The sequence below is a fragment of the Neodiprion lecontei genome, chromosome 4 (assembly GCF_021901455.1).
Source record: "Neodiprion lecontei isolate iyNeoLeco1 chromosome 4, iyNeoLeco1.1, whole genome shotgun sequence".
Lineage (NCBI taxonomy): Eukaryota > Metazoa > Arthropoda > Insecta > Hymenoptera > Diprionidae > Neodiprion > Neodiprion lecontei.
In genome coordinates, this window is record NC_060263.1 from 35,085,821 (window position 1) to 35,109,360 (window position 23,540).

The 23,540-nt window shown below is 38.3% G+C and overlaps 1 protein-coding gene across 3 annotated transcripts in view; it reads left to right on the forward strand.

Annotated features, from left to right (window-relative positions):
• The first annotated feature begins 330 nt into the window (after nt 1-330).
• The window catches only part of LOC107222354 (protein diaphanous), a 43,590-nt gene continuing 20,380 nt past the window's right edge, over nt 331-23,540 (forward strand). Inside the window, exons 1-2 of one of the 3 annotated variants that reach the window (XM_015661714.2) lie at nt 331-743; nt 1,639-1,737. In XM_015661714.2, the coding sequence (XP_015517200.1) occupies nt 1,702-1,737 (36 nt within the window). In that variant the 5' untranslated portion in view covers nt 331-743; nt 1,639-1,701. Of the gene's footprint in view, nt 744-1,638; nt 1,738-8,175; nt 8,455-11,262; nt 11,634-23,540 lie in introns of those variants that run through there. The other 2 variants (XM_015661706.2, XM_046736737.1) reach the window with 2 other exon arrangements.

Here is a 23,540-nt window from a genome sequence, read left to right on the forward strand (position 1 = left end):
ACATTCATCGTCCGCGCTTACTATTGTTATTGTTATCCTGTCTCCAATTCAAATCTGCCGCCGATTGAATAGATAGACAGCTGTGCGATTCGAGAGTCTCACTCATTACTTCGTGGTCTCTCTCATTGAACCGTATGTGTTATGCGGTTATATTATAGTTGAGTGGTGACTCTACGTGAAAGGTTCTTGTTCCGGCGGCAAGGTGGAGTAAAAATCGCGTCACAGGGATTGGACGAATCGAGCCGTGAGAATTGCGAGTGTAAAAAAAGCGATGTTCGTTATTGCGGAGACCCGGAAGTTATCTGCCGTCTGAAAAAGCGATAACAAAACGTGTGGCTAAATTCCGAGAATTCGAATCATAGCTCTCTGGAAACTCGTTGAAACAAAAGATCATCGGTGAACTATTTGAAGCGCAGTGTGAAGTTTGCCCCGAGATTCCTCGTCAGCAATCGTATATCGCAAAACAGCGTGAATCGTCTTCCGGTGTCAGATTAGCGCCTCTGGCCGATCGTGTTGTCGGTGGTTGTGTTCAAGTCGTGTTGTGTTATTCAAGGAAAATCTACGTCATGTGTTGTTGTTGAATCGACCAACTGGTGTGCGGAGTGAACTTGGCGCGTTCAGCTGGCAATTTGTTCTGTGAAGAAGATCGTGTGACACGCACGTGTGCCTAGCATTTTTACCAAATAACCGTCATCGCCGTCACTCGTCTAATTGCAAGCTCGGCGTTGTTGTCAGCGAGCGAGGTAAGTAACCGTTGAAAATTGAAATTACCCGACACCAGCGTCGACTGTCAAAATTGACTTTCAAATTTCAAGCATGTTCCCCTCTCCTTGTAAGCCCTGCACACATTCGAATCGACACTCCGTCTCTCGTCAAAGCCAACGCGACATGCCAAATAATCGCCCTTCTCGCGATCTTCGAACGCTCGTAAATTTGCAAATACGTGATCATCCTGGTTCGAAACCGCGTCTTATGATGCCCGGCGTTCTTTGGTTATGTTAGGTCAGTGCCGAATCCCTCGTTTGCGCAATTCTCGCTCACTCGCTCTTCGGTTAGTGTGTCCAAATTACTCCTCTTCGACTAAATGTAGAATATAGTGGATAATTTCATCCTCTTTCCCCCTCTTACTTCGCTCTCAGCAAGTGCTACACGTTCCTTTCAACGTACCACCTGTTGGAATTCTCTAAATTTAGAATATCAACCGTTTTACTCACACGAATACGTAAGCTTTTACCTGTTACTGGTTACCTGCCCATTTGTATTCGATCACCACCAATGTCTTGAATAAATTTAATCGCATGAAATATATGCACCAAGTTTCGATAGTAAACGAACAAAAACTAGTGATTAACGTACTAAAAAAAAAAACTACTCCACATTCTATCTGATCTCCAAACACATTATCAAATGTTATCTCAATTAGTTTGTTATCTTGAACCATACTCGATGCATGAGTTGTACACATTCAAGTCAAGTCCAGCTGTGTCAGTTGTTCGAAGTGCTTAGGTTGGCAGTAATAATTAGAATCGAGTATATCTTTTGAAATTTCAATACCTGTTAATTCTAATTCTCTGGAATGAAAGAAATTTGATTCAATTATTTTAACTTCTTTTATTTAAATGTTGAATTAAATTTCAGGACGTTGGAGGAGAACGGAACAGAGAAATGTATCAGCGAGGATAGCGGCTCAAACCCTGAACAATGACGAGCCGAAAGGATAAAACAGCAAGCGGATTTGTGAGTACTTAATTTTTCAATTTGACTTTGATCACGCCTTTGATCCATCGCTCCAAGTATCAATCCCATATTTTCATACATTATTTTTAACCCAATATCTCTCGTCTTGACGAGCGAGGAATGTTTCGAAAGTTCTATTGGTATTTAATCATCGTGGCGTACAATCAATTTTTGAATAGTGTAAGCAAAACACGATTGTTCCAATTTACAGATTCCTATCCAGTTTAATTGCAATAATTATTTTTAACTGTGAACACAAAGATAATCAACAGAATATTATTAAGAAAAGATCATGATGTTAAATCAGTTTAATAATAGAAGATAAGATAAGAGTGGATCTATTCTGTGTTTAAGTTGCTGCCATAAATCGCATCTTCTTTCTCAATCCTCTTAAATCTTACTGAGAAATCTTTCCCATCTTCTCATAGTCTGTCTAACGATGCGAAGAATTAAAATAAAAACGAAAAGCAATAAATACGAATAATAATAATAATAATAATAATAATAATAATAATAATAATAATAATAATAATAATAATAATAATAATAATAATAATACGCAAATCCAGATGATAATTACTTTCACGCTAGTAATTAGTACAAGGTCGAAGATTGGCGTAAATAAGTGTATAACGTACATAACGCAGTACGATGTAATGAAAAATATCCCGTACGTTGAGTATATACGCGTGTATGTATCATATATGTATATTAATACATATTATTACATTATGACGTCACCGTCGTCCCAGTTATCACACATTGTACGTACATATACGGGCCGGCGACAAAAATGGTATGGTCGAAAAAGATTACCTCAACGATAGATGTAAAGAACTGTTAGTTTTTATTTATTGTAAATGCCGCACACGACCCAAATTTCATACGTGATGTATTTTTATTGCATTACCTACCAATACAGGTATATCGATGTGTTAAACGTCAAGCAGCGTGTCTTTGTTTGATGTTAGCTAAGTACGAGCCCCACGGATTATCAATCGATCGATAAATCAGCAATACTAAGAACACATTGTATATATTATACGGTACATCGCATATATTGATATATCTAACGGCATTCAATACGGACATTGCAAACAGGTTGATAAAAGCAATTCATACATGTGAATAATTTTCAAAAAAGAATTCTTTAATACAGACGACAAGGAAGTCTATGCACTTGTTTGATATATAAATTAAGTTGGGTAAACGGTGCTGGACTTTACTTGACGTTGAGAAGTACCATAGGATTAGTCACGTCACGTGATTAATTGAGTAACTTTTATAAAGCACCGCAATCGCATCATACGTAAAATGTATATCCTTGCATGTTGTGTTGTGTCGATATAATGTCCTGTATATTTCCTGATGGATGAACGTTGTTCGATTTCAACATAATCGGTATGAGTAAAAAATGATTGTGCACGTCAGAGAGGTAAACCCGTGACGTATAATTTCATACATGTAATACAGTATAATAGAATATAGAAAGAAAGAGATGATAGATGTTTGGATCTGATATGCAGATATAAACTAGAGATTTGATCGGAATCGTATCTGCGATAATTTCAGATCAATGTTCTCGGTTTCGTTGGTTGAAAATCATCGAGGAGTTCCTCAGTTTCGTTGAATCTTGCATTTGTCGTCAATTTAATATCTGTGCGCTTCGTGCAGCGGCTCAAATCGCGTTGTGTTATATCTCCATGCAGCACGGACAGGAAGTTTGTAAATTTTTAACGCAGAAACCGGAAGAGGAAAGACAGGCCGGCAGAGAGATGCCTACTCAAATCGAGTATTCACTCGCAATTAGATACGCTAGCTTGATAAAAAAGAAAAAAAGAAAAAGACTGTAAGAGAAAACAAATGTATGTACCTACGTAGAGAGGAGAGAGAAAAAAAAAAAGAAACAATCCCGCCTTCTGCAATGATAATGTAATAATAACAAGCCCCACTTTGCAACAGAAAATGCGAAACAGTGCGTGAATTTGAATAGGCAGCTAACTGAAATGCCGCGATCATAATAATCTGAAGATTCAGATCGGCGAACATACCCGTTATCATGTTCATTTGTTATAATTCGGTATAAGGTTTCGAATTTCCGTGGCATAAATTCGCTACTCGTCGTTTCTATAACGTCACAAGTACGGAATCAATATTGAAAAAAAAAAGAAAAGAAAAGAAATTAACCATGAAGTCTGCTAAGGCAGGCATCGAATATTTCCATATTTTACACTCGCACATTCTCTCTGTAATCCAAACAAACGGACACTAGTATGTTGGATATTGGTGACCCGAGTATTCTCGCAGACTTACTCACCGACTCTCCGTTTGGAAAAACAAACAGTTTTCCCGTCCGGAAGGTCGGTCGAAAAGGATTTGCGTGTCCCATGCACGACACGTGTGTCTTCAAGTATCACGGTGTACACTCATAAATCGGTGTGGTAAGATTTCTCAAGGTCGGAATTCGTCCTCAAATACCTGTACGTACAATCAATGTTAAAAAGAAGAAGAAAAAAATGCCACGAAGCTTGTTTCGGAGTGTTGAAAATTTTTAAACAACGAAATATATGAATATTCCTATTAGAGGGTCATTAACGTCTTCGTGTATGATTTGCGAGTTAAATTCTTAGTGCAAACTAACGAATTGAATTTTTCTTCCTTCCTTACGGGTAGACGTGTTCGATGATATGAAATTGACAAAACCCAACGCGGTTCACGAGAAGCGACTAACCTTGCCTAACAGCATTGCATATACGGTCCAACCTACTCCAGGATTCGAGTGTATAAAGTTTAGTAGGTAGGTGGGTTGTTGGTAAGTGAGGTAACATAACGGTGCGCTGGTCCAGAGTTGGAGATCTCCAGTCTCCCGGGGCTAGGCAAGGCTGGAAACCGGAATGTTGTTCCTCCCATAAGCATCGTCGATCCCCGTGCATTCTGGATAAATCTCTAATCTCGAATCGTATCTTTTACCTGGTCAAAAACTCCCCTAATTATAACCAATTCTTTCCTTTTCTCTCAGTTTTCGGTATACGTGCCGGTCCCCTAAAATCTCGCCAGTTTGTTTTTTTCAGTCTTGAAGAGTTATTACGTAGATCCTGCGTACGAATATTCATGGGTATTTTATTTCTTTTTTTTATATCTGTTATTACTTTTCGACTCCTAAATCCACATGTTTTCGTATCAAAGTCACATTATTTTTTGCAATTATTTCCACCTGCAATGTTGTAAAGAAGTCTGAATCTTGGATAAAATATTTTACTGTTATAATGGAAAGAGAAACGAAATGTGAATTCAAAAAGTATTGCTGCTGAATGATGTTCGCTTTCAGTTTCGTTTATAACTCGTATCAAGAATTGTACGCGCTCGCAGGTAATCCTATGGGGGGTGGCAGATAAATCGTTAATTTATGAACAAAGTTTGCTGAACGTTATTCCATACACTCTTTCGTTCGCATCGAGCGGGAATCGAGAATGCAGTAATACGTGTACGCGAATGTTCGCTAATAATCCCTGCAAGTCAAACTTTTGATTAATCGACGCAGTCGAGTTTGCCTATCAATTAGAAAAATACATGATAACATCGTGTCGTCACTTTATGGTTATCTGCTCACGTCGTCGTGTATATATCGCAGTGAAAACCGCCTTTCCATATAATATACGTACCTGATTGCCCGGTATTGTATTTTAATACAGTGACTGTAATAATCGTACATGTACAGCAATTTCTTTCAACAGGCGGAAACGCGCAGCCGTGTTGTAGATCGATCACTAACACCGTTACTGTCAGTCATCACTGTATACAACCCTTATCGAATCCATACATATATGACATTATGCTCACGAGATTTGTAAAAACGCGACATTTTCTTACTCACGCCAAATGAGGGTGAGAAATTGGTCGGTAGCGAAATGACGCTGGATTAGCTACCTCGCACGGAATTGAAATTTAAAACGTTTATAGGACTTGGCTAACTTTTCCAAGCTGCACTTTTCTCTCGCTATTTTTCATTTCAAGTCCTAGCACTATTTATTTTTCTTCAATTTATACGTCTTTTTTAGTTCTCGGTTATATGAATGTTCGCTGCAGTTTGCGTCCCTTTATATACCTACTGCATCGAAGTAGAAGCGAAACAAATTGAAATGAGGTATTCATTTCCTAGTGTGGTTTCGTAATTGATGTTAATTATTCCAGTAGGTATAAGGTGATTATAACTAATTAAAACAGTTTCGACTCGCGTACGCGTAACTAAACGCGATGTTCCTCCTCGACCCTATCGTGGTCCTTGTAGACTTTTTATTCCCAAGGGAATGCAGAGGGAAAAAAATTTGAAAAGTGTTCAACCGCGGAGATGAGAGGAGATCAAAGAATCCACCGCTACTGATCTCATGTTTACACCGAACGGACCTCGTGACCTGCAAGTCGTCTGACCTTATTGCTTGTTAATCGTACGATTGATTCTTGAGTCGACCCCTCGACTCCCGAGTTATCAAAGTCTCGGGGTAATTGAAAATTCCTCATGTATAATACGCGTGTGTGTATATATGTATAGATGTAACGTGTCATTAGTCGACGGCCGGAAAAAGAAACTACGTTATATATACGATTACAGTTGCAGCGCAATTGCGTCATTGGAATTATTGTAGCAAATGTAACAAATGCAAGCTTAGAAAAAAATAGAGATTTTCAAGCTAGCTGAGGAGTTGGGAAGAAATTCACGCATCGCATTTCGTCGCTGCAGTTGCTCCGATCAGCTTTGTGCGTCATTTTTTCATTCCCTTTTTTCGTTCACTATCTTTTTTCAACTTTCATCTCTTGGACCTTCACGTATGCCTGCATGCTGCTGGTTTCGGACGAAAATAGATTCCGTTTATTTAAATACCCTGCTGCTTCTTCGTCCCTCTTTGGGCGCGACAGTTTTTACTTGTATATTTTTTCGTTTCACCCTTTCGCGTCCCCGCGAGTAAACAATGAATACTATAGAAACGGATCCAAAACGCCAAGTCCTTGGAGAGTATAAGGACGAAGAGGGGCGGGGTTGAAATTCTGAATTTGAAGAGTTCCGAAAGCGCCAAATTCTCAATTTTTCGGTGGTGAAACGTAAAGTAAAGAAGTCAAACTTTGACGAAACGTCACAGTTTCGAATGGTCGGAAACCCGACACTCGAAGTTCCAAAAGTGCAAAGTCCCGAAAAGGCAAAATTCTGAAAGTAAAAAATGCCGCAAGGGCCAAAATGATAAAATTTTTAAATCTGAAACATCGAAATTCTGGATGATCCAAGATTTTCAGTTCTGCGAATTCTGGCTTGATGAAATTTTACCACTTCGATCTTTCTCTGTTCGGGATTTTCGATATTTTTATCCTTAGTATCCCTGGCATTCTGATTTTCGGTACTTCAAGTTTCGCCACCTAGTCATTCGGAATTAAGCGCTTTCGGAACTTTTCAAATTCAGCAATTCAACCCACCCCGGACGAAGAAGATGGAAGAAAAACCTGGTAGAGGTCTACTGTGTAATATGCAGGAAAAAACGTTCATCGTTATTATTTTATACACATTCAATCTCTCTTCTATTTGCATCATACCTATTTCAAGCATGCTAATCGACATGTAACATTTTTCATAAAAATAACCGACTCCTGCAATGTTCAGCAACGTGTCATAAAAGAATAGCTGTAAGTATACGTCGTATGCTATAATACACAAGTGCATTTGAGATATCTACTAGTTCGATACCCGTGCACACCTGATGCTGTCCGCTGTAATAACACCGCTTATCGGTCCCTTATCCGTTACACCGTTTCAAAACCACCGACCTCCTGCTCGTCTCTACATGCTACAAATAAGTAACGCCTTCCTTTCAGACGCTTCTCGGTGATCGATAAATTAATATACAGTACTGCAATTCTGGCGTTTCATTCATTCGACTAACCAATTTCCCGTTGGTGTTTTTCGGAGTCTTAAAACACCGAATCCATGGTCCATAAAATCTAAAACTCAGTGAAAGATGATTTTTTTTTCTTCGTACACTGCATCCTAATTAAATATAAATAAAATCGCGGATGAAGCGAGGATCAGACGGTTGGTTCGGGGTCGAATGCTTCATACACAACCGAGTAAAAGGTATTCGATAGCCGTTTAACTTCGTCCTGCGTTGCTCCTCCCCCTCATCATCGTCATCGTCATCATCACCGCCTCTATCGGACAGCATATCTCCCAACACCCACACACGCATGTAAGTCACAGGGTAGATGTTTGTGCCGGGCCGCTTATCGGCTGTTATTTCGCAACAGTTGAGCATTGTCGCTTTGTAAGGTATAACATTTCTGTAGGCCATGCACACACCTATCGTAGGTATACGTATACCCGCTCTGATCTGGAGTAAGTAGAGTGAGTGAGTGAGTGAGTGAGTCGGGACGACGCCGCGACGACGCGTTCAATTTCATTGTCAGTCTTTATCGAACCCGCGTACACCTCGTACCGACCTTGTAGATTCTTCGGGCGGTAGTTACGTACTTACTTGATATTTTATAACCTAGCTGTAATTATCGTCGGTCGAATTTCTGTACGGTTGCCGACACACGCTTCGCCGTAACGAAATTACTTTGAAATCGCGGTCGTTGTACCGAAAACACCGGAATATTTCACGAGTTTTCATATCACTCGGGTGGAAAGTGTAACATGTACCCACTTGACCGTTTTTAATCCAACATTTTGATAAGGTACATATTTCATCGACTGCTTCAATGCCCGTAGCATAAATCGTTGTATATTCACACGGTTATCGTCAAGGTTGTACTTATTGTGATGATGTGGTGGTCACGACGGGATTAGTGTATCAATAATAGAGGAATAGATGGACTCTATGAGTTCATCGACGAACGGAAATAAAATGTGACTCGTAACCTATCAAGTCGAATCGAAAAATCGTCACGTTCTCATTTTCTCTGTGTTTCATCTTGATAGAAAATTGTTTCGAAATCGCCAGTCATTCACCTTATGCATGTATCAATGAAAATAAACTTCTTTGGTTAGACGGTCAGACGTAAATTGTTAAAATCGAACAGCACAACAATTATATAATCCCGAGCATTGCGCGTATATATAGAAACAACATTTTGATGGGTCGAGATTCTGTGGAAATTGATAACGACTTAATATCGCTAGTTTGTGAAGGACTATGTATAGTGTGACTGTGATCGTAGTGTTATCGGTAGTGGGTATAATTAATAATACACAGTCGTATCAAACCTGCCAGGTCACTCTGTCACCTCGTATCTTCTACCCCGGTTTTGTTGTACTATCGTAGAAATGATTGGTTCTAATTAAAGAGTTCCGGGTGAAAATAATTTTTTCACTATATTTTGAAAATCTTTGTTCATCATTTTCAACGAATAATTTTGACGTCTAATGGCTATGGCTTTAATTTGAGAGCTACGCCTCTTTTTGCACATAAATGTGCCTATTATCGGATAAAAATTATGTTGAAGAAAAGTTACAGCCAAATATTAAAATTTCACTCAATTGTATTTAGACAAATTTACGAAAAAACACAAGTCTTTTTCTTTGGCAACGCTTTCATCCAATGCACAATTTTCAAGTTGTAAAATATAGAGTTCGAAATACCTACTCCTAGAGGGCAGGTGGAAAAAATCTACAAAAAATTATAAAATTTATATTTGGTGCGGTAGAAGTTGGTAAAAAATGGGCGATCGATTCGGTAAGGTGGTTGGGATCAAACTTTGTTCACGTTCGTTTGGACTACTCTTTATTATGATACAGACAATAGCGTTATAGCAGTCATGGTTGCAATCAGTGTAACGCGTTACGCAGCTCGTTTCAAAACTCATCCTCAGCAGCTTCTCCCATCCGGATGTGTCGTCATTTTTAATACGGTCCAGTATCTCCGGGATGTAATTACAGTACCCACAACGTCTGCGTTTGACGATTTAACTAAAAATTCGTGGTTTAAAATTAATGTACGAGTATAGTTGTAACAGAATCGGAAACCGCAAATGCGAAGGATGGTAAATTCTCGTTGTTCGATCACCGTACACTTTTTTTTTCTTCTATCGCGTGCAATTTTACACCGCCAACGTTTCCGTTCATCAGATACGTTGTTGATTGTAAGAGGATCGGTATGTATATAATACGAGTTGTTTGCGATTGCTATTTATACGTATACAGGAATGAAGCAAACGCGATACTTGGGAATGAAAAAATCAACGATGCGTTTTACCACCTTTCCAAAATTCATTACAACAGTAATTTTTCGAAGGTGATAAAGTTTCATGGAAACGAACGTACGACTCCAAATTCATCGAGTCAACGTCGTTTCTCCACCAGGATGCAACGTCTAACGAACCTTACAAAAGTGTGATAAAATTGGAACGGATTGTTTTGGTGGTTCTAAGCGTACCTAATACATACCTGGTCTCATTTACCGAGGGGATAGACAGAGGCCGACTTCTCATTCCTCGGTATATGCCTGTATACTCTTACACTTCGTCAGCATGGCGTGAAGGTCGTCAATTACACAACGTGCTTTGCCGCCGGATGGTTTTTGCTCCTGTACGTAGATACTTTCTGCCATCAGCAATTCGCACGCCGGAATCACCGAGCTCAGCTCAGCGGCTTAGATTTGCCGGAAACCCACAAGTCCCATCAAACATCGCACGTCAGCTCATCTCGTGCGATGAGAAACGTTAAACGTTGTCGAAAGAACCGCGTCTAAAAGCCCCGTTCTAGAATCTGTCTGAGCATCCCGGGGGTCTAGGTAAATAAATTCGACCCAACTCCGAACCGCATAACTCCCTGCGCTTCGACTTCTCGTTCACGAGAACCTTGTTCGGAGCTGTTTGGTAGTATTCACCCTCTTCCGAACCAAGCAACGGCCTTTCCATTTCGTAGTTTATCCGCACCCGCCAGTCGGACGCGAACTGCCGCGTCTACCGCAGATGCACGTGTCGTTATCGTCCTTGCCCAGGTCCCTGGGGTACGATAGGTGAATAAAAGTACAGTGGGTGTCTACACTTGTGAAGCAGTTGAACTGGCGGACCTCGTTTTGAGAGATCGTTCAGTGGTTTAGCAGCTTTCGTGCAGCTGCTACAGAAATCCTTTCCTGTTCTTTGGCTGTCGCCTCGTCGTCGTTCACCGCGAGAAATGTGATCCGATTTTTGTAAGCCACACTCGCTGAACGACCGTCGGTAGCTCAAGCTCACCCTGTTACGAAACCGTTCGAAGGGCTCTGTGTCACAGTTTGATATTTTGTTGTTTTTCTTATTTTTTTTTAATTGTTGCGCCGTTTGACGGTGTTTGGTGATACTTGACGGAGGAGAACGTTATACAACGACGATATTCGTTGAGTAACACGGAACGACGTTGCATCCGAAGTCGTAAGCGTAGGAATATTGTCTGAGGATTGAATTAAAGACCGATCAACGCTAATCGACTGCAACTTCTCGATTAATTAACAACTATTGATGACGACGACGCGTTGAGTAGATCGATTGAATTGTTCCATCTGTTAGATTCTGAACCTTGACAAGCAAAGATGCGGTAATGTGTCAGAAACACCTGCGAGTCAACGAAGTAAACGGTTGCGAAGAGTCATCCGAGGTTTTTCTTTGTGTGCCAGATGGTGGTGTTTGTTATTTTCTCCACTTTTCACTCGAACATGGAAAATTAATGGATCTATAAAGTGTGATAAAAACAGTGGAGAGTGAAGTGAAGAGACAAGTTCAACGGAGTTCTGTGTAAACTTAAAAACTAGTGGATAGTGTTGATATAATAACAGTAAACTGGTCCATTATCTCCCCGAAGCAAACGTCCCTTCCAAAAAATGTCCGGAAGCATAAAAAGGAGGATGAGTTGGTACCAGAAAGCTGAATCTGGCATGAGGGTGAGTTGTGCGCTCAATTTTCACTTCCGCAGCATCACTTTACCACAGATCATTCATATTCTTCAACATAATGACCAGTTGAGGAAAAACATGACCCTGTTTATACCGAAGGTTATATTATGTTGTATAAATTATAATTGGCATAGAAATGGGTACGTGTTCCAATTCCACGCGTTGTATAACCTATATATATATGTATATATGTATACGTATGCGACAATGGAAAACCGGACTGCGGGCACCTGTCGTTTTATTTGTACATATATGTACGTTGCAGGGTATCAGAACACATGCCGTTTTATTTCCTGTCACGAGTACTACGTCGTATCACCCGCATAATGTACGTACCTACGTGAACACACCGTTGTTTTTTCTTTCCACCACTCTGATGCTGGTGTTCTAAGCGTCACAGGGTATGCGGCCACGTTTCTGAAACTGATGATACGTACGCGTCGTACTTGTTTAATCTCTTGTGTATCCCATGCATGGAGTTTTCTGTCTAGTATTTTCGTCAGTCGTTATACGGTCAATCATCCTTTCCCGCCACTGCATGTGAGGCGTTCTATCCCGAATCGACCTACGTGTGATCCTCATCGTCGGTAGTTTTTTATTTTATTTTTAAGTATGGTGTAAAGTAATACGAAAAAAACATCTTTTACCGAGTTTTTAATTTTTTTTTTTTACCACGGATTTGATTTTACTGCTATCAGAAACATGGAAACCCAATTATCGAATTGATATAGCTTCGATCGATTAGCTTATAATTTTTATCGCATGAATTCGTTTCTAGAAACGGAAAAGTTTGATAGCAAGATGGAAGTGGTCAAGCTTTTGGTTTAGAAGCTTGAGGCGAAACGATTAATAGAAAAATGAGAAAAAACGAGTTCTTTCATTTTTCAATAACTTAATGTTTCGCCTCTGGCTTCTAAACCAAAAACTTACCCACTTTCAACTTGATCTCTAAATTTTCATTCCTTTAACAAAGAACTTACAAGGAAAATTCAAGGCCAATCGCTTGGGGCTATCAATTCGATAATTGAGTTATCATGTTTTTGGGAGCAGTAAAATCAAACCCGTGATCCAAGAAGTCCAAATCTCGGGGACAGATGTTCTTTTTGTACACTCTATACCATACTTGAAAATAAATAAAATCCTCAGCGGAATGCCTCATATATACATGACACTCGTTAAACGATGGATTCACCCAATTTTTTTTTTTCATTCCACCGCAGTGCGTGAAGATACTCGCGTCGACGCACTTTTGACCGCTGTTAATATGAAAATGCGCGTCGTTTCGTCATTCGCAGCGTAATTATACGACGAACGAATAAATGACAACGATCGTTTTGAAAATGAAATTAGCCGTTTCACGGGAAAGTAGCATCGTAATTTACATTAATGTTTTTTTTTTTTTTTTTTTTTTTAAACTATCCAAGTAATAGTGTATGTAATGACAAGGTAATGTGTTAAATTAAACGGCGTTCCACGTTACATTACCGTACGTTTTCGATATATTTCACTCACAATCAGTGAAATTGACGTCGGCAGTCGGCATGATAATATTAAACGAATAATCTGTTCTTCGAGTTTCTTAACAACAACAAGAGAAAAAAAAAAAAACGTCATACGACAGAATGAAACAGTTTATTTTCAGCGAGTAGCGATAATAAATTTTACATATAGCGCGAAACGCAATAACGCATATTGTTCATCACGTGCTCGTGACTTTAATCTTTCTTCCGGGTACGCTCCGATAAAATAACCGTCGTGGCGATGTTGATGGTGCTGGAATAAAAATCCCTTTTTCTCTTTGCGTCGCGTTACGGTGCTTAGCTAATGATAATGGTATTTTCTCTTCTCCTACTCGCCCACACTCGGCATCAGCTCCCCCATGCGTACGATAATTATGCAGGAGGAAGATTCTAACGCACCGTGTTACCTCTACCATCGTTATCTCTTATTATTTTTGAATTTTTTTTCAGCCGCAGCAGCGTTGTACGTAGACATAATATGCCAAGTTTTTTAACACATACTCGTTTATACGTATAAACGTATATTGTTTAACAGCCACGAGTCACTTCGTTCACCTTGTTCATTTGACTTGCTTAGCACCTATCCATCCGTACGTGCGTTTCGTCATCGTCGTACCTACGTCAATTTTCGTCTATATTTTTTTCACCTTACCTGCAACTTCAATCATAGTTATTGCATGTGTGAGGCACGTGAACGAGTTTGCGAAACTTCGATACGCGCACGCGGATGGTAAAATTTTATATATCACGTGGGTTTGGTATTATATATACATTTAAGCGTATATACGCACTATAATTACTTGAAGAAAAGGGAAAAAAAAATAAAATAAAAAGTATGTATAATCAACTCGGAACGCTACCTGACAATGAGAAGGAGAGAGACGTTGGTTCGAGATTTTCAACCGATTTGTCATGTATACGAGAACCGGTTTTTTCACCTCTTCCACTGGTCGTTACGTCCCTTGGTATAGGTATACAACGAAAAATTGTCGCGTTCCCAGCTGATGAGAACATTCTCCAATAATTCGGGGCTGACTCGAATTCTCACTGCTGTTGAGGTATCGTGCCTCTACGGATATTTCGCATTCTGTATGTCTGTCTGTATACATGCTGCAGTATTTGCACACCACGTATTTGTGTATACTCGGAATCCTGCTTTACTTTATAGATGGATTTGAAAAAATCGAGATACGTATCATTCAATTAAAAAGCATCTTTTTAATCTTAGCTGCAGATCGTGTTATAAAAAAATCTAACATACAGGTACAAGCTTAATTATACAAAAGGTGCTAACCAGGTTGTCTGATCAAAAGTTGTGTAGGAAAGGCTTGTTCAATGGTTTATAGCTTGTAAATTAGTTCTAAGTTAATTTAGAGTTATTTGTAGATGTTTGATTGATAGAAAATAAGTTCAAGTTTGATAAACAACGCTCTTTTCACGGTATTGTTGCGAAGAGGGAGGAGAAGGCATTCGGTAAAAGATTTTTTATAAATTGAGACGTTTTGTGAATAACAAATAAAGTTATTTACGAATTTCACATCGCTGGTATCATCAACTGCACTGGAAAGGTTTATTTGAATTCATTATTCAATTTAAGTCGTTCCACCTTTGTTGTAAAAGTTCGTTAGAGAGATTCTGGAAATTTTAGTTTATCTGACAGGAAAAGTCTTCTAGAAAACTAAAGACCAGGATTTAACCAGATTTCAAAAATTCACAAAATTTAAAAGGAAACATCTTGAAACAATCACCAATTTATCTTAAAATAAACCGATGAAACTTCTCGTAACGAACCAAATAAATAAATAACCCTAATAAAATAAGGTGGAAGATAGAAATTCAGGAGACGACACTTTCCTATCACAAAATTACCTGCCAAATTCAATTATTTTAACAAAAAGTTCCATTTTCATGTTGCATCGGCGAAAATAATTATCCCCACAATTTTGTACCGTTTAGTAATTATCGTTATATCGATTTGAAATAATTATTACTGAAAAGGAAACAGGAAACGAAATTTGAATCCAGTGCATCGCGTCAGTCTTGATCGTCGGTGAGGAAAAAATTTTTGAGTCGTTTCCTTGCTGAGATTTTCACACAGAATCAGAGATTTTCACCGCATTACACGTGCAGGTATAACGACTTGTGATGTGGAGTCACCGACATATGGTCGCCACGTGCGTTTCTAAGTTGTAGATAAAAAAATGTAACAGACATCGCGTCTGCAGATGCCTGTCTCTTTTCTTCGGAATCTTAACAGAGCTGAGACTGCGTCTATAGTCTCTGCGTCAAGGTGTATCCTGTATATTACATGGTGGTATTTACGTTGTCGCGAAACTTCCGGTAACGAGATTTTTCTGTAAATTTTTTTAAATTTTGCTTATTTCCATCATTATTTGTTTATAAAGGATGCAACGAGCGTCGATTTGTATTCTTGAATACGGAGGGAAATATGTCACGATGTTTGAGGGCATTGAGAGACATGCGCAGACGCAAGATTGAAAATAAATAAATGAATGAATAACAAAATTCCGCATTAGATCGTCGATGTTTATTGTCTCGATGGGTTTAAAATTTTTTGGTCATTACACAATCTTTAGTAAAATTCAATTTCACAACATGCAAAAAAACGAAAATTAAAAAGAAAATACTGGATAGTCTTGAAAATTTGATTCCTACGAATAAGTAGAAACAAACCAAAAGATCTGTCGAATCTCCACGATACAAGAAACTGCAATAATTATTATTGTCGTTGCTTTACTATTCATGAGGTATAAAATCTCTTTGATTTATAATCAATTTTCAACTACGTATGTAACGATTAATTCCGCAAAACGATTCCGCGGTTCTGCAGAAAATGATGTAACGACGACGTTTCGACCGCGGAGGAATACAATTGTATAAATATATAAGATAAATAAAATCACGTTTCAGTCGTACGATAAGCTTCGGTTCGTCTGCGGTATTGCGAGATTTGTATCAAGTCGAATTGCAGGAAATGTCATCGTGGCCTGAAGAATACGGCGAAAAAAAAATCTAATCTGCGGGATACTTGGAGTGATGAGAAATCGTTGTGTTTTCGCTTCTTCGTAATACGCATTATTATACCTGGTCATAGTTATAAACTACCTCTTGCATACTTGGACAATTTTTATGTGTATATGTATATATAGGTATACTTTTGCGTAAGCGTGTAGGTATATTATTAACGCTGCCAACTTTGTTTTTGAGAAGATACTTACGGTCGTTTAGTTTGGTTCTTGCAGCCTGACAGATTGAAATAACAAACGAAACAAGTGGCTATGAAACCGTGAAACGATCCTGTCCGCGGATGTTCGGGATCACCTCATCTCCTCATCTGCCCGCATGATCTCACTTTGGCCCGCATGACGCATTTCGTTGTGTGTGTGTGTTGCCTGGGTACGAATTACTGCACAGCGTCTCTGTATTCCCTCCACTTTTCGCAATTCCCGCTGATTCGCGCTTTCTTGAGAGTGCACAAAATCAATCATGGTTTACTCTTGCACAGAGAACTCGTCATGCCCACTCAATGCTATCCGTAACAACGATATATGTTATTTTTTTACTCATGTGTATAAATAAAATTTAACCACAAACCACAATCAACATCGTAAAGATACTCGTGTGTAGGTATCAAAGATTAAATGGCTGAAAAAAGAAAAGAATAACAAATCGTGAACAAATTACCGCAATTTTTTTTTTGTTTTTTTTTAGAAAATCTCTTTGTCATTGTTACGAACTCTCTCCCAGATATGATTGCTTCATCTTTATTCGTTGTTATGCATATAACGAGGTTTTCATTTTTCTAACAATACAGATTGAAACCGAACCGCGGAATAATTTTTTATTTCTCTCCGCGGTTTCTGCATCGTGACCGGCAGAGATCGGTCTCGACGACCTTCGCCACCTTCTAAGTTTCTCGCCAATCAAGTGCGCTGATATAAGATATATTACCTGATCGTGTAATTGTAATATTGTTGGAAAGCTCCAACTTCTGCTGTTTTGCTATGTTTGAACTTTTTTAAGCACACGCGATGTAACGGATCAGTTTGCTTGAAGCGTGCGATCCACGAAATATGAAGAAAGATATAAAGTATACGTGAAGGAGAAAAAAAAAAAAAAAAAAAAAGATTGACCCTTCTTGGGGGACGATTGCAATTAGTAATGTATGAGCGATTAAAAATACAAACTATCGCCTTGTTCCGCCTATAGACATAAATTTAATCATCATTTTTTTTCTTTCTTCCGACACGGAATGAGAGAAAGTTTCCTGGTGATTTGTTATACAGAGATAAAGATGTTAAAAAAAAAAAATGTAACACGATGATGGAAAAAGAAGTTATGGACTATACGGATAACGAGTTTTTTCGAGATTTTTTATCTCTCTTATACGCTGATCATAAAATGGTCGAAGTAGCCTGTCGACAACATTGACCATGATTTACAGACGTTCAAACGAATGCATTATACGTACGTACAACAGTTACTGCATTCTACTGCATAAACGCTTAATTCTAACTTTCGCACGTTTGACAATAACTTTGTTTAAAAATTTTTCGCGAGAACCGAGAGAAGAGTAAAGAAAAAGATTGATAGTATATAATGATATCAAAGAGAAAAAAAATACTGTAATAAATAATGAACAGAGTATTTTAAACAAAGGGGTTTGTGCAGAATCAGCTATTTGTGTATTCAATTTCGCGTGTATTTTAATCAAGTTCGTGTAACAGAATACACATTATTGTGTATAATGGATGTGCGGAGAAGGCGATGATCACGAGGTGACAGCTTCTCCTACTCTCGTCTCGCAGCAGACTCATTTGCATCATCGTGATTACGATTCGCAACACTGTCTGGAAGTTTGCAGTTGAAAATAATCATCGAACCGTTTTCGACCCGCGAGAAAGGCAAGAACACCGAACGGTGACGTCATCCGAATAGCCTGACCTCATCGACCATTACTTTTCGATACCGTACTATTACAATGCAGCGTAAGGTGCTTGGAATAACTCGAGTAATTTTTAAAGTCACAACCTACGCGTGGTAGGTCTACCTTAATAAATATATTAAATAAATCTCCGTAGAATATGTAATGATAAATTTGTGACGAGGTGGTTTATATATATATACATGCGTATGTATAGAATATATATGTGTATGTATTATTGTAAGGTCGTGTACCTTACGCCGTCTTGCATCAGTGGAGGTCTCTCCTCGAGGTCTCTCCGTAGCTTTACCTAATTACACGCACACATATCTACACGCGGAGCACTTCAGGCTGTACGAGACAAGATCAATTCCGCGGCAAATATAGCCTCAATGTCACAATTCCAACTTTGCAGCGTTCGCTAAACTGACATTTAGTGAGGCTTGAATTATGGTCGCGAAAATCTTGTAATTTTGCTCGATAATTTTGTAAAAGATTTTTTATAATTTTTTTATAACTCGTATTTGTACACCTAACGCAATTACAAGTATCTTCTTACATCTTTCCGAATTTATGAAGATCGCGAATAAAGATGTTTTTTTTTTTTTTTAAATCGATTACATCGATCGCAATGTGAATTTACGTGACAAACAAGACCTACGTTTGTAATATCAATCCTTCTGTCGTTTTCGAAAGGATAAACCGTGAGAGTTCGTAGGTCAGGGCAGTGCCGCGGATCCTTGGCGAAAGGACATTGTGAATCGGCTTCGGGCCTTCTCGTAGATTATTGTATTCCGATACGCTGTCGTTTTTATTGTCGTCATTGACGGAAATATCAGAACTGATTGTGTGCGAGTCTCCTTGTTGCAGCATGAATGGATCCGTAATGCGGTTTGCGTTTCGGATTGTACGTACACTTAACAAATCACGGAAGCTACTTTGACCAATCGAATTCATCGCGCTTGACCCGGTATTTTTTTGCTATACTTCTCTCATATTGTTATACTAGAAGGGGAATGAGACAAATTTCATACAAAACTGTTACGCGATGAATGCTGAATGATAATCGAGAAGTTCCGACAAGGAAACGCTGGTTTATATATAAATGACTTTATAAATCGCTCACGGGACTCTCTATTTAACCGTAATTTTATCCAATTATATATATGTATATAATGTCCAACGCATCTGACGAGACTGCACCAGTTTCTTGTATACGTCCATCGCTGTGCAGTCTCAGCAGTTGATTAGAATACTTGTTCCCATGCGAGAAAGCCACTCCCTGTATAGAAGGCAGAGAGAATTTTTATTTCGAGACCAGAAATGGAATAATAAAGATGCAGCCAGCAGTGGGACAAGGCCGATTTATAACCGCGCGTGACGCCATCGCGGATTTTAAACAGTGAATGAATTATTTTATTCGTGTATATAAATATATATGTGTATATATATAGTCAATACCGTATGCTGTCGACTTTGTCTGTAGGTAACTGATAATTTTGAAAAAAAAAACAATCTTAGAATTGGATACGGAAATCGACGATATGGAAAGAAGGTATTATTTAAATTCACTTTGTAATGTTGATTCGATTGGTGAACTCTCCGCGGTGAACGGATGCAGGTACTTACTAAGGTCTTAACCATGTCGGTGTCTAATTGCATTGAGCATTTGTCGTTTTACAGAATTGGCAAGAAATAATCATTGCTCCAAAGACGTGTAATGTATGCGTCGTCGAATCGAGTCACTTTAGAGGAAATCGATGCAACCTTAACACACTTAGTCAGGGAACCGTTTTTCATTTAAAAAAATAAAATAAAATAAAATTGAAAAAACAAACTCACGCACTATATGAATTATTTGCGAAAAGTTTGTATGACATGTAAAATTTTGTTTGAATGTCAAGAAAATTTGATTTGGTTGATAATTTCATTCGTAAATCATCCCACTTTTAATCATCTAGAATATTCTACGATTGTTACTTTTAATTGCCTTCATGCTACCATTATGCTCCCGGCATAATGTTCAGTCCTACAGTTTTATGAAATCCTTATTCAAGGTCGTTAATTCCCAACGATCATTTTCCATCCTGGGATATTCTACGCGGGAGAAAAAACATCGATTGTAAGTTATCGTATAATGAAAGAATAAGAGTATAGTCACGAGAAAAAAAAGAAAAGAAAAAACAAGATATCAAATTAGAATATATGTAACCGAATTTATGGAGAAAAGCAAAAAAGTAATACAGCGAACAGAGATAAATAAATAAATAAATGAATAAAAGTTGTAGCGTGGCTAATACGAGGTCAGGCGATATGGGAACATGTAGTAATGCACGCTTGTTCCCGATAAGAGGTTTCCGGAGAAAACCACGAGAAAAATTCAGACCCGGATTAAGGAGGCACGATACCCAAGGCTGCTCTGCAAAAAAAGGCCGAGTGTCGATCCTGCAAGATGGTCCAATTGGTTGTATAATTTAAGAAGCGGTGGCGGAAAATTAAATCTACCAAGGTCGAGTAAAACATTTTTACTGTAATATTTCTCTTACGTAATTAATTTTGTATAAAATAGTATTGTGCAGGGAAACACATTTTGTATTACAATATTGAGTGGTGCACAAAATTCTTGAACCGTATGCAGGAAAATCTTCGGAATCGGATTGCAGCGAGACAATGATATTCGTGTGATTGTTTATTGGTAAAGTTTAAGAGTTCAAATACCTGGATTTTTGAAAATGTTGGTACTATTTTGAAAAATTTGATCTTGATAATTGCGCCGAGAAAAATTTCATTTGTCACAGTAACTGGAAAAAATCAGTAAAACAGGTATCGTTAAGAAAACTGTTTCAACATTGTTGGGATTACGAAAAACGAGGTACGCCTAACCATTTTCCGCTATCGTCGATCCTTTTTTGGTTATTGCAACGCAAAATCAGTTTCTGACGTTTACTCTACTTTTTTAGTTTGATAAGGCTTCTTAACGTCAATTTATTGTTCCACAAGCATTAAATCTTCGCAACAGTAAGGAGAAAGAATAGTAACGGATACTGGACTTTCCGGTAACAGCTATAAAACTAATTTTCATTTTCTACCTAGAACTATATTTTTCGATTGTGGTAAAAAATAAAAATAGCTGAGGACTGAGCGGTAACCGGAACCAAAAATTTCTCTCACTGTCAGTGTGAAGGGCTGAAGATAATTTTACAGCCTTTTTAGCATTTTTAGCCTTTTTAGCCTTACGGTTAATTCGGCCCTGGGGAGATTCAAGATCTCGACGAATGGTCACGGAGACTGACCGGGCCGCAACTCCTCCTCGCCCTGTTTATTTTCATTTCTTTAATTCTCTCTTTCTTTCTCTCTTTCTCCATTACCGTTACCGAGGATCTCGACCGCCTCCCGTGACGCAATTTTGTTTCTGTAACGTGTCATTGTGTATTTCATGAATCTGCAGCGAGTAGTAGATTATACGATATAATAATATTGTTACAAGCTATGGCGCTGCGCTACGTGGCTCTCTCTCTCTCTCTTTCTTCCCTTCCGTCCTCGTCCTCGTCGTCGGTATCCTACATGCCCGCTCATCGGAGTGGAATCGTGCAGATAATCAAGCTGGAACGTAAGGTGGCGAGAGACCGGGAAAAACGGGAAAAAGACTGGGAATTACGATGGACTGTGGGGCAAAAAGAATTTTTTTTATAAATCGTTTTCAAACTTCGGCTATGTTTTATAAAAATAGAAACGGTATTCTTCAATTTCTAATTACTTGCGAGAAAGGACGCGTTTACTATGTGTTTATTTAAATTCGAATTTATATATTCAAGGTACGTAACTTTTGGAGCTTCTGGTCATAAAAGATGCCAAAAATTATCTAAGCTTGTTTGAAATTCTTAATTTCTTTACAGGAAACGTCGGGAAATTTTATTTCAGTAAATTGTCGTCAACCTTTATTTATTTATTTATTTTCTTCGTTTTACCAAACCAATCCTCGAACGACTAATTTGTTTCATTCCCCTTTCTTTTTTCTCTTTATTGTTCGATGTCAAACAGCTTTGACGTCCAAAACCAACACACGTGTGACCATTGGATGGATGGACCACCGATCAATGTCTCGCGTGACGTCCGAGTCGTGTTTGCGGTAGTGACTAGTTTATGGGGTACGGCGATGCCTGAAGATCAGTTCGAGTTTTCTAGATCAAGCCTTAAGACTGCGCAATAACTCTCTAGAGAAGACGAGGCATAATTCTTTTTCACCACCTACAGTAGTCGTTGAAATAAAGTATGCAAAATGACACCATTTTTTAAATAAGGGAAAAAAGAATTGACCCGCAGTAAAAGTTTCGGCTTACGATTTAACCGTCAGTAACATTGTGTTCCTCTGGAAGAAAAATGTCCATATTGAATGGAGAGAAATTGAGAGACAATTGTGCAATAATGAATGTCAATTCTGAAGTTTGAATTTTTTAAACGACGCGGTCGTTATATTTCTACATAATAATTAAGACTCTTTGCAGTATCACTTTGTATGTCAGTATACTTTTAACCACTGTCTATATTGTACTGATTTTTTTTTTTTTTTCGTGTCACATACACGCGCCTTTTGCCTCAAAATCAGGGGACAAAACCGACTGAGATAATATATCTGCACTCCTTGCGTAGGAGATTGAGTGAGTGATTGAGTAAAATATTCTTTCGAAATGTCGGGGGAATTTTGAAAATTTAAGTACATATTTGCAGCAACTTTTTACGTGCAGAGTGTAAAATTTAGTGGAAGGTTTACCATCGAGATTGAATTACCGCCGGATGAACTCGCGGGCTACTTTCCCAAATGGAGTAACGAATTAGCCTCAAAAGTTTCTCTCACTTTTGTAACAACTTCGTCACTGTCGTCCTTGTTATACATAATACGGAATTATATCTGACGTAATTATTTTTACAACGATTAAGGATAGAGGAAAACAAATAACGTGTGTTCTAATTTTCCTCACAGCCTATGACTCAGGGAATTTCTTACAGCAAAATATGTTAAAACTGGAATTTTGAGTCTTCGAAGAAATAAATTCCTCCTTATACAAGGTATTATCGATCTTAAGGGAAAAAAAAATTACACTTAAAATATACACTTATATATATATAAGGCGTCACTCTAAATCTTGCAAAGTTAATCGAGAATTATTTTCTCATTTGAAATTTTCATTTTTCATTCTTGCAACTGATGAGGAAATATGCTAGAATATCTGTTCAAGTACAAAAGTATGAGAAAACCTATCGATTGAAAACAAGTTTATTATTGCACGTTGCTGAATGGACAATTTATTTGCGACGAGTTCATGTTGTTTCAATATCATTTGTCGGTAAAGGATCTTGCGTTCGTACGTAATGGCTATTCGAAAAAGATGATAATTCATATTAAAACGAACACCATTATAACTGTGTGAA